The 15122-nt window shown below is 44.0% G+C and overlaps 1 protein-coding gene across 2 annotated transcripts in view; it reads left to right on the top strand.

Annotated features, from left to right (window-relative positions):
- The window catches only part of DHX15 (DEAH-box helicase 15), a 42576-nt gene extending 39199 nt beyond the window's left edge, over positions 1–3377 (top strand). For both annotated transcript variants that reach the window (XM_069977472.1, XM_069977473.1), the window contains exons 13-14: positions 259–428; positions 2811–3377. In XM_069977472.1, coding sequence (XP_069833573.1) covers positions 259–428; positions 2811–2928 — 288 coding nt within the window. In that variant the 3' untranslated portion in view covers positions 2929–3377. The remainder of the gene's footprint in view (positions 1–258; positions 429–2810) is intronic.
- The last annotated feature ends 11745 nt before the right edge of the window (positions 3378–15122 follow it).

The raw sequence follows: 15122 nt of genomic DNA, 5'->3' as shown, positions 1-15122 counted from the left end.
TATGTGGCGTTATGGTTTTAATTTACAGCGTTCATTGTGCACATCTCTGCAGCTGTATAAGTCTTCTGATCATTGACTGTGGAGAGATCTGTCTATGCCCTTGAGCAATGAAGTGTAAATAAACTGTTTACTGTCTTCGTGTACCTTTTTTTTTTTTTTTTTTTTTTTTTTTTTTTTTTTTTTTTTTTTATATCGAGCAGCTTTGTAAGAATTATAATCCCTTTCATTCTAAGAGTTGGATTTATTTTCTCTCATAAGGTGGCACATTTGGAAAGAACCGGCCATTACCTGACTGTGAAAGACAACCAAGTTGTGCAGTTACATCCTTCTACGGTTCTGGACCACAAACCTGAGTGGGTCTTGTATAATGAATTTGTTCTTACCACAAAGAATTACATCCGCACATGTACAGACATAAAGCCAGAATGGTAAGTTGTAGCCTTAATGGCTGGGCCAGGTGGATCTAATAAGAGGATACCAAATAAGAGAAGATTTTTTTGTTATATAAAGGAAAATGTATTTTATACTGAATGGTGTTTTCTACTTTATTAGACTTATAGGGTTATAACTCATTTAATGTATTTTTTTTTATACTTTTTGTACTATCCAGTTTCCTGTATTCTAATACATCATATGTTAGCCTGACACAGGCCGCCACACTGCAACACTTGCAAACTCAGTGATCTAATTCAAGCATTGAGACCCCACTAATCTTGTCATGTTCACCACTGGCCTCAATGATGATTATTGGCCATGTTCCTACATATACAATCTCGGATGCAGCCACACCATGCCCCCATTTCTTTACCAATAGCCACATAATATTGCTGCTGATCCAAGTAATGCGCATGACTGTTGGTTTGGTCATATTCTGATCGCAATTGTAGAAATGTGGCCAAAGAGTTATAATAGCTGTGGATGTAAAGACTTACACAGTAGCTGTTATTGTGTGTGCAAATACCCTGTTGTCCCCTATCAAACTGTAATAACAGTTCCCGTTCATGTAATGTTGCTTCATGGCAAATGAGTAGATCCAGGACACTGGGGTCTAGCTATGTAACTAGTGTTTAGCCAATTATGAAATGTCTTGGTATAGACCAGTGTAAGCAATGACTAGCCATAACATTGTGTGGCCATAGCCTGGAGTCTCTGCATAAAACATCAATGGGAACTTGAGTAAGACCTAATAACATAGGAAGAAGTCTGTGTAAGTGGTTACTTTTGGTAGTGATGGCTCCTGTTGTAGAATACATTCTAGATAAGCTTAAAGGGGTTGTCCAGCTAAAATTATTTTCTTTTAAATCAACTGGTGTCAGAAAGTTTATATAGATTTGTAATTTACTTCTATTTAAAAATCTCAAGTTTTCCCATACTTATAAGCTCTTTAACCCCTTAAGGTCAAAGCCTATTTTCGTTTTTGCGCTTTTGCTTATTCCATTTTAAGTTTAAAAGTCCATAGCGCTTGCATTTTTTCACCTAGAGACGTATATGAGCGCTTATTTTTTGCGAAACCAATTGTACTTTGCAATGACAGGCATTATTTTTCCATAACATATGCTGTGAAACCGGAAAAAAATCATTTGCGCTGTCAAATTGAAAAAAAAAAACTAATTTGTTTTGATTTCGGGGAGTTTTGCATTTACGCCGTCCGTCCTATGGTAAAACTGACTTGTTATGCATGTTCCTCAAGTCGTTACGATTACTATGATATGTAACATGTATAACTTATATTGTATCGGATGGCCTGTAAAAAATTCAAACCGTTGTTAACAAATATACGTTCCTTAAAATCGCTCCATTCCCAGGCTTATAGCGCTTTTATCCTTTGGTCTATGGGGCTGTGTGAGGTGTCAGTTTTTGCGCCATGATGTGTTCTTTCTATCGGTACCTTGATTGCGCATATACGACTTTTTGATCGTTTTTTATTACATTTTTTCTGGATTTGATGCGACCAAAAATGCGCAATTTTGCACGTTGGAATTTTTTTGCGCTGTCGCCGTTTACCGTGCGAGATCAGGAATGTGATTAATTAATAGTTCGGGCGATACTAAATATGTTTATTTATTTATTAATTTATATTTATAAAATGGGAAAAGGGGGGTGATTTGGACTTTTATTAGGGGAGGGGATTTTTTATTAATAAAAACACTTTTTTACTTTTTTTTTTTACTGTAACTAGAAGCCCCCCTGGGGGACTTGTATATAGACAGCACTGATCTCTCATAGAGATCAATGCTGTGTATATACACAGCAAAGATCGATTAGATCGGTCATAGATTACTATGGCCTGCTGCAGGCCATAGCAATCTATTGCCGAGGCGGGATCAGCGTCATTCCGACGCTGAGGCCCGGCACGGGCAGAAGAACGGATCTCCCCCCCGCGATGCGATCCGTCCCACTAGACACCAGGGACGTGCGGCGCAGTGCCTCTAAGTGCAGCTGTCAGGTTTGACAGCTGCACTTAGAGGCTTAATTAGCCGGCGCGGCAACAGGACCCGCGCCGGCTAATAGAGGCACTGCCCCGCTGCACGTGTCAGCCGGGATCAGCGCCGTTCAGAGCGCGGTCCCGGCGGGACCCCGCTCTGAACACCCCGAGCGGCACCATGACGTATCAGATACGTCATGGGTCGCTAAGGGGTTAAAGATGCTGATCCAGTATTGTAAACTGGGGGTTTTATCCAATGCAGGTCCAGGACCTTCTGCAAGTCAGTCAAGGGAAAAATTCTGCAAATAAAAAAAATGACTGTGTCAAATATTTGTATCGATAAATGTAGATTTTACCATTGTGTGTTTTCTCTTACCAATTTTAGGTTGGTGAAAATCGCTGCTCAGTACTACGACATGGGCAACTTCCCACAGTGTGAAGCGAAGAGGCAGCTGGAAAGAATCATTGCCAAACTTCAGACAAAGGAGTACTCCCAGTACTGAGGATCTACAATTTTTTTTGTTTTGTTTTGTTTTTCTTTGAGAGCGGCGTGAGAACGTGGACTGATGAATTTGTACCTTATGTGATGGTTCAGTGATGGCCTTGATCTGAAAGCTTTTTAATTTGTTTCATTACAGTAAATATTACCTTCTTTCATAAATGAAGCATTTATGGCTCCCCTTTGTGTTGACACTGTATCTCGTACTGGAAACGTCGATCAATGTTTTTTGCAGTTTATTGGAAGTAGTTCTATATATAACAATGTTCTAAACATTTCACTAGAAATGTTTGACTCTGCTTCTGACGTGATCAGACCATGTTATGCATGACCGTTGTAACTGTTGACATTCCTTATAGAAGTTGTGAGATGTTACAACTAGTGCATCTGTAGTCCCAAACATCAGCCTCGGTGGTGGAGGCATTGGCTTCAATAAAGTCTATTTATACTAAACCCGCTAGTCTTTACTAAAGCTCACACTGGAGTTGGGGAAACCCCTCATAAAGTGCAGCTAGTTGCTTAAAGGCGTGCAAAATTTAACATTATAATAAGGTACACACTAGTAATATATTATGTCTGTTTTATGACCGCAAGTCCTGATCTGAGTGCAGGTTTGATCACACAAACTTACATAGTTAATTCAGGTCAGTTATACTGGAACTTGCTGCTGTAATACAGACACTAAGAAATGGATAATTAACCAGCATAATGGTTAAGAAACCTGGCAAACAGCCTATGTTGCTGGATAGGTTCCTGTCAACTGCTTATTTTTCCTGCAGCAGCCCACAGGATTTAGGGTATGTTTACACTGAGCAAAAGCGGCAGAGAGATCCGCCACGGTCTCCCGCCTGCCTCAGTGTCCCTATTGGGAGGGCTTGTGCGCCTCCGCTTCCGTTGCTCTCTGCTCAAAGAACTGACATGTCAATTTTTACATGAGGAGCAGAGGCACGCGAGCCCTTCCATAGAGACACTGAGGCAGGCAGGATTCCACTGTGGAGAGATCCGTCACAGAAGTCCGGCGCTTTTTGCTTAGTGTGAACATACACTGCTACCTTGAAAAAACAGCATCTTTCCTGTCCTCATGTTATGTGTGGTGTTACAAATCTGTTCCATTCACTTAAATGGAACTGAGCTGCAAAACCCACACAAACTGAGCACAGGACAGGTGCTGTCTGGAGGAAAGTAGCCATGTTTTTCTAAGTTTGGATAACCCCTTTAATTCCCCTTGTGGTGGCACTGCAGGGAAAGTAAACACTTATTGCCAAGCTTTTGCACATATCACAGCTGATCACTGGGGGGAACAGCAGGAGGACTCTGATTTGACCCTTTTTCACTGTCAAAGGCACAGATGCAGGACAGTCCCTACAACGTTGGAAGGATTGTCCTAGGCAGTAACTGCATAACATGACTCTTAGAAAATAACCATAAGTATACAGCCCTGCTGCTGCTGCTATGTATAGCATTAAGGAAAAAAAATCCTGTAGGGCAGGAATATCGTACCCCAGCATGTCAGGTAGACCTCACAGCATAAATTAATGTTCCAAGAGTAAAGCAAGTCACCTAGGTTTTTTTTTTTTTAATTTAGCTTAGAATCCTGGACTATAGCATGCAAGGACTAGCCTCATCTGCTATTGGGATTTATGCTGTCTGAAACATGGGTGTCAAACCTGTCCCAGCATTGTTTGGATGATGTCTATGCTGGTTGCTCACATCCTTATAACATGTCCTGAGGCTGTGTGGCTACATTATGGCCCAGTCTTGCTTTCCCACCATGTCTTTAGGAACCTTGAACTAGAACCCCAATTTATAAATGCACCACTTGGCCCCTTGCCTTGTGCTAATAATTTAACAGCCTTTTGTCTGCAGAGCGTAGTGTTAAATATAGAGTTTCGGCAAGACACCTCGGGGAGTTTTCTGAGCTATCTTCAAGTTATTTTAAAGACTGAGCTTAGCAGATGTGACCTTCTTCACCGCCTGCTAATGATTTTTGCATACACACAAATGAAAAAATCACTTTAAGCGACCCGCAGTGTAATTACTAGTATAGGTGGGAATTTTATTCACGTAATGCTACCAGGCTCGGCTCCTTCTGCTGCAGATCTGGGATTGCTATTACTTTTCACTCCAGCAGGTAGAGAACGTCTCGCTCACTGAAAGAAACATTTACATTGTGTTCCTAGTTACCTGGAGGAAAAGGGAACGTTGTGCTTTTCTCCCTAATTGAAAATGTGTGTAATTCAATAAAATTTACATAGTCATGTTAAAGGGATTGTCTGCTCTTCTTGTGAGCCCTATTAGGATAAAAAAGTGAAAACTTTTTGAGAAGAACACCCAATATTGTGAAGCCTCACTAAGTGGTCACTATGCATAATGTATGGGGGGGATGGAAAATCGTCACATGACATCTGGTCTGCATATGGTGGTCGTCGTTTTACTGTCATGGGCACACAGGAGACCGTGACGGCCCTCTCCTAGCTCTGAGGTTTCTCCTTTCTGCCTAAGGTTACTTGGAGCACAGCATCACCCCTCAATTATGGCCAGCTCTAGAAAGAGAGTCCTGAGTGGTCCAAAGTTATTCCATTTATGAATTATGGAGGTACTCTTCTGTACATCTGTGTCTCCACAAAATCTTGTCTGGGCTTTACAGGCAGTCCCCCCGCCCCCCATGGCCTTGGTTCTACTGTGTTAGCTAAGGATACTTATATAGAGAGGACTGTCTCAAATCAAGTCCAATTGGCTTAATTTACAGCATGTGACTGTAGTCAAGGTACAGAAACATCTGTTTTTTAACGTTTTTGTGTACATAAAAAAATAAATAAATCCATTTTGATCTGTTCTTTTTATAATGGTAGTCAATGTGAGAGTGGCTGCACACAAATGCATGTTTTTTTCATCCATTTTTTTTTTGTGCAAAAAAACTGATGAAAAGATTGAAAAAAAAATGCAGTGTGAACCCAGCCTTACATCACCGTACCAGTTTTCTTCACCATGATATCTATTCACTCCCTCCCTATTCCCACAATCCCCCTTGCTTGCATGTGAAGTGAAAAACAACTGCCAGGACTAATAGGACAGATCATGTGACGACTGAGCATGAGCGACACAAGAAAGCAGATGCCCAGTGGTCCGTAAACAAGGGCAACAGATGAAACAAAGCACCACATGGGGGGGATCAGCGAGTCTATATCTTTTAAACTATACATTTTAAGAAATGCTTGTATGGACCTATTTTTTTTTTTTTCTTTTCAACCGCTCTAAGGGTCTGAATACTTAAGTCTATGCAAAATATTATTTTTATTTTAAATAGATTTGCAATCACTTTGATTTGAAGAAATTCTGCTTTAGTGTTATATATTGAGTTCAGAATGGAGAAAATTCTTTCTTTTTTTACATCCTAGCAGTCTGCAATTTATTGGAATGGGGAAAAAAAGTCTGAAGTCTGAAACCTACCACAACGAGGTGTTTTATAGAGCAGATTCACATAGGTGTCTAAAGCCTTTATGCGTTTTAGGGGATTAGTGATAACCTGCAAGTACCACCTGATGTGTATTGGCGTTACACATTCTCTTTAACTTGTACTATGTTACACAGCTTTATAATGCCAAACACAGCCTATTCCATAATCACTGAAAGTTCACGTGGTAAGTATGTAATACTTCACATAAATTACAATATCACTGAGCGATGAATACTGGAAACGTAATCTGTGATTTATTGAATGAATAATCCTTCAACACCACCAAACGTGCAAAAACATGTTTCCACAATTCATTGATCTATTATATAGATGTTTTCAATATTCATATAGAACGAATAAGGATAAATCTCATGTTGGTATAGCAGAGTGGTTATGCAGTTTAGTCAAGTCCATCATAGTGCATACATTATAAAATACACTGACGTATTGGAATTCTTATCATACGTAGTCCATAAATCATAGAGACTGTGCAATATGTGGAGATGTATGATTCTATTTATGGATTCCAGATACACACATATTTCTGCATAAGTGCGGTGTCTGGTTCCATATACACAGGCACATATAACCATTACCTGAATTCATCACAGTAGCATCATCCTTATGTTATAAAGACGGTACTGTTGTAAGATGCCAATGGGTAATGTTTCTTTTACTGCTGTGAACTACAACTATTATCAAGGCATGGTGAGAGGAGTTGGAAAGTTGTCACTACCATAAAGTTTACCAATATCAAATGTGAGCACAATGGTAAAGAAGCAAAATGTAGTAAATAGCGGGTCTCATACAGACCATAGAATGAAGATATTCCTGTTCTCCTATGGTGTCTTCTGGTTGTCCAAGTAAATTCCTATATGTAGTAAATTCCTATATGTAGAAGTGCTCAGGGTGAGGGGGTAGAAATGCACGCCACTAAGGCACATTCTAGCTTTTCTGCTGTCTGAGGCAAAAACTGAAATGTTCTCAGTACAGTGGCTATCATATAAACCCCAAATAATACCAATACACATACCACCCAATAGTGACTAAATATTATCACCAATATTACCACTACAGAAGGTAAAAATAATACCGCCACATCTTGAACACGCTATCACTGCTTAAAGGGGTGCTCCAGCGTGGGGGCACTTTTTTGGGGGGACCGGGGAGGAGGTGGCTGAAATAAAAGACGTCCACTTACCTCCCCGATTCCAGCGGCGGGTCCTGCATCACGGTGCCCCGGTCGCTTCTGGGTGTCTGACGCCGCCCGAGACGCTACGTCTCAGGGCCGCTCAGCCACTCAGTGAAGGAGGCGGGATCCGTTTAAAGACTGCTTGGATCCCGCCTCCTTCAATGAGTGGCTGAGCGGCCCTGAGACTAAGCGTCTCGGGCGGCGTCAGACACCCGGAAGAGGCCGGGAACCAGGCACCGGAGCGCCGTGATGCGGGACCCGCCGCTGGAACCGAGGAGGTGATTGGACGTCTTTTATTTCAGCCACCTCCTCCCGGTCCCCCCAAAAAAGTGCCCCCACGCTGGAGCACCCCTTTAATGACTGAACAGTACCACCAATACTGCTACTGAATAAAAACCACTGTAGAGAGTTCAGCATTGCACCCACATAGCGACAGTATAGTGATCAGGGTGCAATTACATCTAGTCACTCACAGGTGACGTCTTCTCTCATCAGAGTTGTTCACTTTCCCTTTTCTTCTTCTTTTGGATCCGGCTCCATCATGAAGACTTCTGCTAGCCATGACCTGTCCCTGCAGCATCTATCAGATAAACATTTTAGGCTCCCCACTTTACCAACACTTTCCTCACCTCTGTACAATACCTCATACATAGGGTCCCAACATGAATAGTTCCTCCTATTTGACATCTACACAGTAATTAGTTCCTTCTGGTCCTCCACACTTTAAATACCTCCCTTTTGCCCTGACATTCAACAAGATATCATTTACACCTCCACACTATCTCCCCTTTGTCCCCATGTAGTCATAACCCCCCTCCTGTCTCCTCAAATAGTCATAATCTCCCCTTCTGTGCCCCCATGTGGTCATAATCTCCCTCCTGTGTCCTCATGTAGCCATATCCCCCTCCTGTGTCCTCATGTAGTCATAATCCACCTCCTGTGTCCTCATGTAGTCATAATCCCCCCTGTGTCCTCATGTAGTCATAATCCCCCTCCTGTGTCCTCATGTAGTCATAATCCCCCGCCTGTGTCCTCATGTAGTCATAATCCCCCCTGTGTCCTCATGTAGTCATAATCCCCCCTGTGTCCTCATGTAGTCATAATCCCCCTCCTGTGTCCTCATGTAGTCATAATCCCCCGCCTGTGTCCTCATGTAGTCATAATCCCCCGCCTGTGTCCTCATGTAGCAATAATCCCCCCTTCTGTGTCTTCATGTAGTTATAAACCCCCTTCTTGGTCCCCATGTAGTCATAATCCCCCCTTCTGTCTCCTCATGTATTTATAAACCCCCTCCTGGGTCCCCATGTAGTCATAATCCCTCTCCTGTCTCCTCGTGTAGTAATAATCCCTCTTCCTGTGCTCCCATGTAGTCATAATCCCCCTCTTGTGTCCATATCTAGTTATAATGCCCTCTCCTGTGTCCCCATGTGGTCATAATCCCCCCTCCTGTGTCCCCATCGCCTAGACACATTTCTTCAAAATAAAAAAGCAGCTATGGCTGTATCCATGTATCTATGTTTTCCAGGCAGCCTTAGGGCTGCATCCAGCTTCGTCAGCCGCTGCATGTCAAATGCCGAACAGTTGGACCCAGGCAGGGCCGGCGACAGCACAGGGCTTACCTGGGCAAGTGCCAGGGCGCACAGCGCCTCTAGGGGCCCAGAGAGGGAGATGGGCCGGTGTACTAGTGTTCAGCCCCCTCACCATAGTGGAATGGGAGGGGCTGAACATCAGAAGACACAGGAGATGGACCTGCACAGAGAGAAAAGGGTGAAGGATCTGATCACATGACCCGAAGGTCCTCAACTTAACAGGAAGAGGGAGAAGAATGAGCTGAAAGTGCTGCATGTCAGTCAGTGTCAATAACGTGTGTTTGTGTATGTTAGTGACGTCGTAAGTGATTGTGCATAGTAAAAGGATGAGGGGCCCACTGAAGGCCCTTTTCCATGGAACTATTATCGTCCGTAACAGCCGATAATCGTCCCGTGGAATAGGGGGCAACGATCAGCCGATATCAATCATGTCGGCTGATCGTTTAAGTCGTTTGTCTTTCAACATGTTGAAAGACAAATGACTGATATAGAAACGATCTACTGCCGTTGCTCTGTGAAATAGGAGCGGCAGCAGCAGACCGCCCCTATATCCTATAGGCTGCCTGGACGATCAGCGCTCCCCCCGGCCCCTCCCGCACTCACCCGCTTGCTGCTGACGCATGGAATAGCGGCTTGCAGCGAGCAGGGAACGAGGAGCAAAAGAGCGCTCACAGTGCGTGGAATAGGGCCTTGAGGCTCTGTCGCCCGAGGGTCCGCAAAAATTGGAGCCGACCCTGGACCCAGGCATGCTCAAGTTGCACTTATCTCTATGAGGGGGACAAAATAGAAGAAACAAACACTGCTGCATTGCTCAGATCTTCCTCTTTGCCACACCAGGAACAGCCCATGTTCCTGGATCTGGCACTCCATGATCGATTATGGCAAGAGGCAGCATTAAAAATCTGTGAGGAGGGGAGTTCTAAACTTCCCAGACAGGTTCCCTTGGTAGCCCCCTACTCTACTGTATATTCAAGTCAAGTCCAGCTATTTAAAAGAATGTTCTGTTTAAGTCGCCTAAAAAGTATTCACCAGTGATCTTATATTGCTGGCAATCATCTCCAAGTGTAAATCACTACTGTATTCAACCTTGTGCATAAGAATGTACTGTCACTTTAAAAGAATTTCAAGTAAAGCTATTCAGGTGGTTAAAGGGAATGTGTCGCAAAGTAAAAAAAAAAATTTGAAAGTGTTAAAACTGAATTTGTTATTTTTTTTTTGTTAATTTATATGTGTTTTTCATTTTTTTTACATGTAAGGAAATATGAAAAATTTACGATCTAATTTTTCATATTTCCCAGTGATGGCCACCAGGGGGAGCTCCAGCAGGAAAATGCTGGTAAAAGCAGCCTGAAAGCCAGCTGCTGAAAAAAAGAGGCAGTCTCTGCTCAACTGCAGTGACATCATCACCTCCCTCCTCTTTTCACAGGGAAACAAAGAGGGGAAAGGTGCTATTATGTGTACTGCTGGGCAGCGCCATTTTGTTGTTGTCTGCACAGCAGTACAGATACAAGTGTGTCCCTAGCCTTTCTAAATAAACCTCAGCTGCTGCAGAACCTCCTTATACACCTTAACCTGCTGCAGAACCACATACAGGTCACCTGCTCACACTTCTCACCGCCCATCCCCAACATGCACATAGTATTGTTGTTACACTCAGGTCTCATCTCTGTCCTCTTGGTGTATGGGCCATGGAAAGCGCTTCAGCAATAGCCAAGTCATATGTACAAGAGCCGCCGCTGCCGCATGGTCCTCAGACCGGCCTTAGAGTTGATGGCGCCCTGTGCGGAATTCGCTTTTAGCCCCCCCCCCCCCAATCCAGGACACAGCACTATCATAATTATATTTAGAGTAGGTATATAATACAGGCTATTGTTCTCTGGTGTCACACATTACACAGGTAGTATATATATACAGGAGAGCACAGGCTATTGCTCTCTGGTGTCAGCAGTGTATATACATTACACAGGTAGAAGGTATATATATTATTTATATATATATATATATATATATATATATATATATATATATATATATATGAGAATACAGGCTATTGTTGCTCTCTGGTGTCCACAGTCTGGTTGTAGTAGTGGTAGGCTGTGTGTAGTAGTGATAGCCTGGTGGGAGGCTGGGTGTAGTAGTGTTGTAGGCTGTAGCAGTGGGACTGGGAGAAGTAGTTGTAGGCTGCAGCAGTAGGGCTAGGAGGCTGGGGGTAGTAGTTGTAGGCTGTAGCAGTGGGGCTGGGAGGCTGGGGGTAGTAGTTGTAGGCTGTAGCAGTGGGGCTGGGAGGCTGAAGGTAGTAGTTGTAGGCTGTAGCAGTGGGGCTGGGAGGCTGAGGGTAGTAGTTGTAGGCTGTAGCAGTGGGGCTAGGAGGCTGGGGGTAGTAGTTGTAGGCTGTAGCAGTGGGACTGGGAGGCTGAGGGTAGTAGTTGTAGGCTGTAGCAGTGGGGCTAGGAGGCTGGGGGTAGTAGTTGTAGGCTGTAGCAGTGGGGCTGGGCTATTGTTCTCTGGTGTCTGCAGTGTCACAGATTACATAGGTAGAGGAGGTGTAAATATAGATATATACACACACATACACACACAGGAGAGTACTGGCTATTGTTCTCTGGTGTCCGCAGTGTCAAACACATCACACAGGCAGAGGAGATATAAATATACCTCCTCTGCCTGTGTAATATGGGACATTGCTGACACCAGATAACAATAGCCTGTACTCTCCTATAAATATTATATATATATATATATATATATACACACACAGACTATTATTTTCTGGTGTCCGCAGTATTACACAAGTAGAGGAGATAGATAGATCTCTATCTATCTATATCTGTCTATCTATCTATCTATATCTATCTATCTCCTCTACTTGTGTAATACTGCGGACACCAGAGAACAATAGTCTGTACTCGTGTGTGTGTGTGTGTGTGTATGTATATATATATATATATATATATATATATATATATATATATATATATATATAGGGCTGGGCGATATGGGCAAAAAATAAAATCTCGATTTCTTTTTAACAATTTTGGACGATTCTCGATTTAAATCTCGATTTTTTTTTCCTTTTTTGCTAAATAAACAGAACATTTTCTCCCTGCAGCATCAGATACTATTTTAATATTTTAGACAACAACTGTATTGCTTTCCAGTGTAACAGAGGCCCCATATAGTATAGGGCATCATGTTTGTGCCCCCATCTACGTAGGGTGTAGTAGTGGAGGTATAGTGGATAAGGGGTGTAGTAGTGGAGGTATAGTGGATAAGGGGTGTAGTAGTGGAGGTATAGTGGATAGGGGGTGTAGTAGTGGAGGTATAGTGGATAAGGGGTGTAGTAGTGGAGGTATAGTGGATAGGGGGTGTAGTAGTGGAGGTATAGTGGATAGGGGGTGTAGTAGTGGAGGTATAGTGGATAAGGGGTGTAGTAGTGGAGGTATAGTGGATAGGGGGTGTAGTAGTGGAGGTATAGTGGATAGGGGGTGTAGTAGTGGAGGTATAGTGGATAAGGGGTGTAGTAGTGGAGGTATAGTGGATAAGGGGTGTAGTAGTGGAGGTATAGTGGATAAGGGGTGTAGTAGTGGAGGTATAGTGGATAAGGGGTGTAGTAGTGGAGGTATAGTGGATAGGGGGTGTAGTAGTGTAGGTATAGTGGATAAGAGGTGTAGTAGTACAGGTATAGATGAGGGGTGACACTGGGTGACACTAAAGGGGACTGAGGTGACAGGGGTGATGGGGGAGAGGCTGAGGTGACAGGGGTGATGGGGGAGAGGCTGAGGTGACAGGGGTGATGGGGGAGAGGCTGGGGTGATGGAGGAGAGGCTGGGTGACAGGCTGGGGTGACAGGTGACAGGCTGCCCCCCCGCCACTCACCGTTCAGCAGACCGTCGCCGCAGGCCAGCCTGGGGTGGGCTTGGTAAGATGGTTCCCCCCAGTACAATTACGGGGCCGGGGTGAGCTTCCGGGATAGAGAGGCTGCAATACACCGGCCCGGAAGCTCACAGCTGCAGCCGCCCGGTGCCGGGACTTCTCTTCTGCTCGGCTGCGGTCATGTGACATTACTGTTCGGCTCTCTCTCCTCCCAGCCTGCAGATGGTGTGAAGCAGACCAGCTAACCAGCTCTGCCTGGCCTTCAGTGTTAGGGGGCTCAGCCGACACCTGACAGGAGGAAATGCAGTGTGTCCATGGCTGCATCTCCAGCCTGGTAAGCAGGTAGGAAGGACAGGCTGCTGGGAGAGGGGCTCCTGGGGCAGGGGATGAGGGATGGGGGGTCCCACGGGACTCCACCATCCAGAGCATCCAGTACAGAGTAAAGTACCTCCTGCTCCACTACTGGCTACCAACTTCCAGGCAAACATAGTTCAAACTACCAACACCAGGGCCCCAGCAGGGGGAAAGTGACCAGGACCTGCACCTACAGAGACTGAGTGCCTGGGGACTACTATACCCAACATCTCTTAGGTAACCTGCTGTATATAAGATGTAATATACACTAGAACCATAATGCATCTTGTCACAGAGTAAAGAGTGTAGGTGCGCTGGGCCACTCCGCTGAGAGTAGTAGTAGGTGGTAGTACTGGGAAGGGACCCGGTTAGCCACTTGCCTGATGGTATGTCACGGTATGGGCACGAGGGATAGGAGCTGTAGGCCGAGAACCTGACCAAGTGGAGGCTGAGCAATTCTTCGTTGTCCTTAGTCAGGGCACCAATAATTACACCAATGCCAAGGTTCAGAAACAACGGTAGTTGTGTATTTATTATAACGGTGGTAACTCGTAGCAACAGTTTCTCCGGATGCAACCGGGTATAAGGCAGACTTGGATAAGGCAGAGTAATGGGTGATGCTGCAATAGGCTGTGATGGTAGTGTACTGAATGATGTAAGTAGTAGTAATACTGAGGATATGATGCTGGGCGGAATGGAGCTAAGAGGAATACTTGCTGTTTCTGATGATGAGAGATGATGGGAGTAATAACTGAAGACAGCACCCAGATCTTGTGGTTAGGATGAGAATCTTGAAAACTTGAGAATAGAACACAGCCAGGTCCCGACTGGACCGGATAACTTCTAGTCAGTGCAGCATCAGGTACCGCAAGGTTGCGGCCTTGTGACACAGGAGCAGCAGCAACACACCCTGTCCCCCTGAAGGTGGAAGACAGGACTGAGGTAGAGAGGAAGTCACATGGTATTCCCGGCCAAAGCTCGATAGCCGTTGGGGTTACCATGGAAGCAGGGGACAGTCACGTGACACCAAGCCATTGCATCATCACACCATTAGAACATATAGGACCAAATATACATGAGAAGTACCATACTTGAACACTGGGGGGCGACATAATACTATTAGGCACTGATACCTGAATATGCATGAGAAATAAAGGAAATAACAGACCTGAATACTGAGAGGGGTGACACAATACACACAGTTTGCAGTGGACCATAGCTTTCCAGAACAGAGGCAATAAAATATTGACTGACTCAGATATAAAGATACACTTTAAGGCTGGGTTCACACTATGTATATTTGAGGCTGTATTTGTGAGGCTGTATAGCAACCAAAACCAGGAGTGGATTGAAAACACAGAAAGGCTATGTTCACATAATGTTGTAATTGAGTGGATGGCCGTCATTTAATGGCAAATTTTTGCTGTTATTTTAAAACAACGGCTGTTATATTGAAATGATGGCAGTTATTTACCGTTATATGACGGCCATCCACTCAATTTCAACATTGTGTGAACAGAGCCTTTCTGTGTTTTCAATCCACTCCTGGTTTTGGTTGCTATGAGGACCTGACTTGAGGACCAAATACTGCCTGAAGTATACAGTGTGTGAACCCAGCTTAAAGGAAACAATAAGAGAAGGAACCCTGTTCCGGGACACTGCATAGGCCTATCACCTCAATCACAGTACTGATCCTAATGTTGTTATATGTGGAGACTGTATAAAAACAAGAA

The sequence above is a fragment of the Dendropsophus ebraccatus genome, chromosome 7, assembly GCF_027789765.1.
Source record: "Dendropsophus ebraccatus isolate aDenEbr1 chromosome 7, aDenEbr1.pat, whole genome shotgun sequence".
NCBI lineage: Eukaryota > Metazoa > Chordata > Amphibia > Anura > Hylidae > Dendropsophus > Dendropsophus ebraccatus.
Note: the sequence above shows the minus strand (reverse complement) of the source record. Positions and strands in the feature narration are given on the sequence as shown.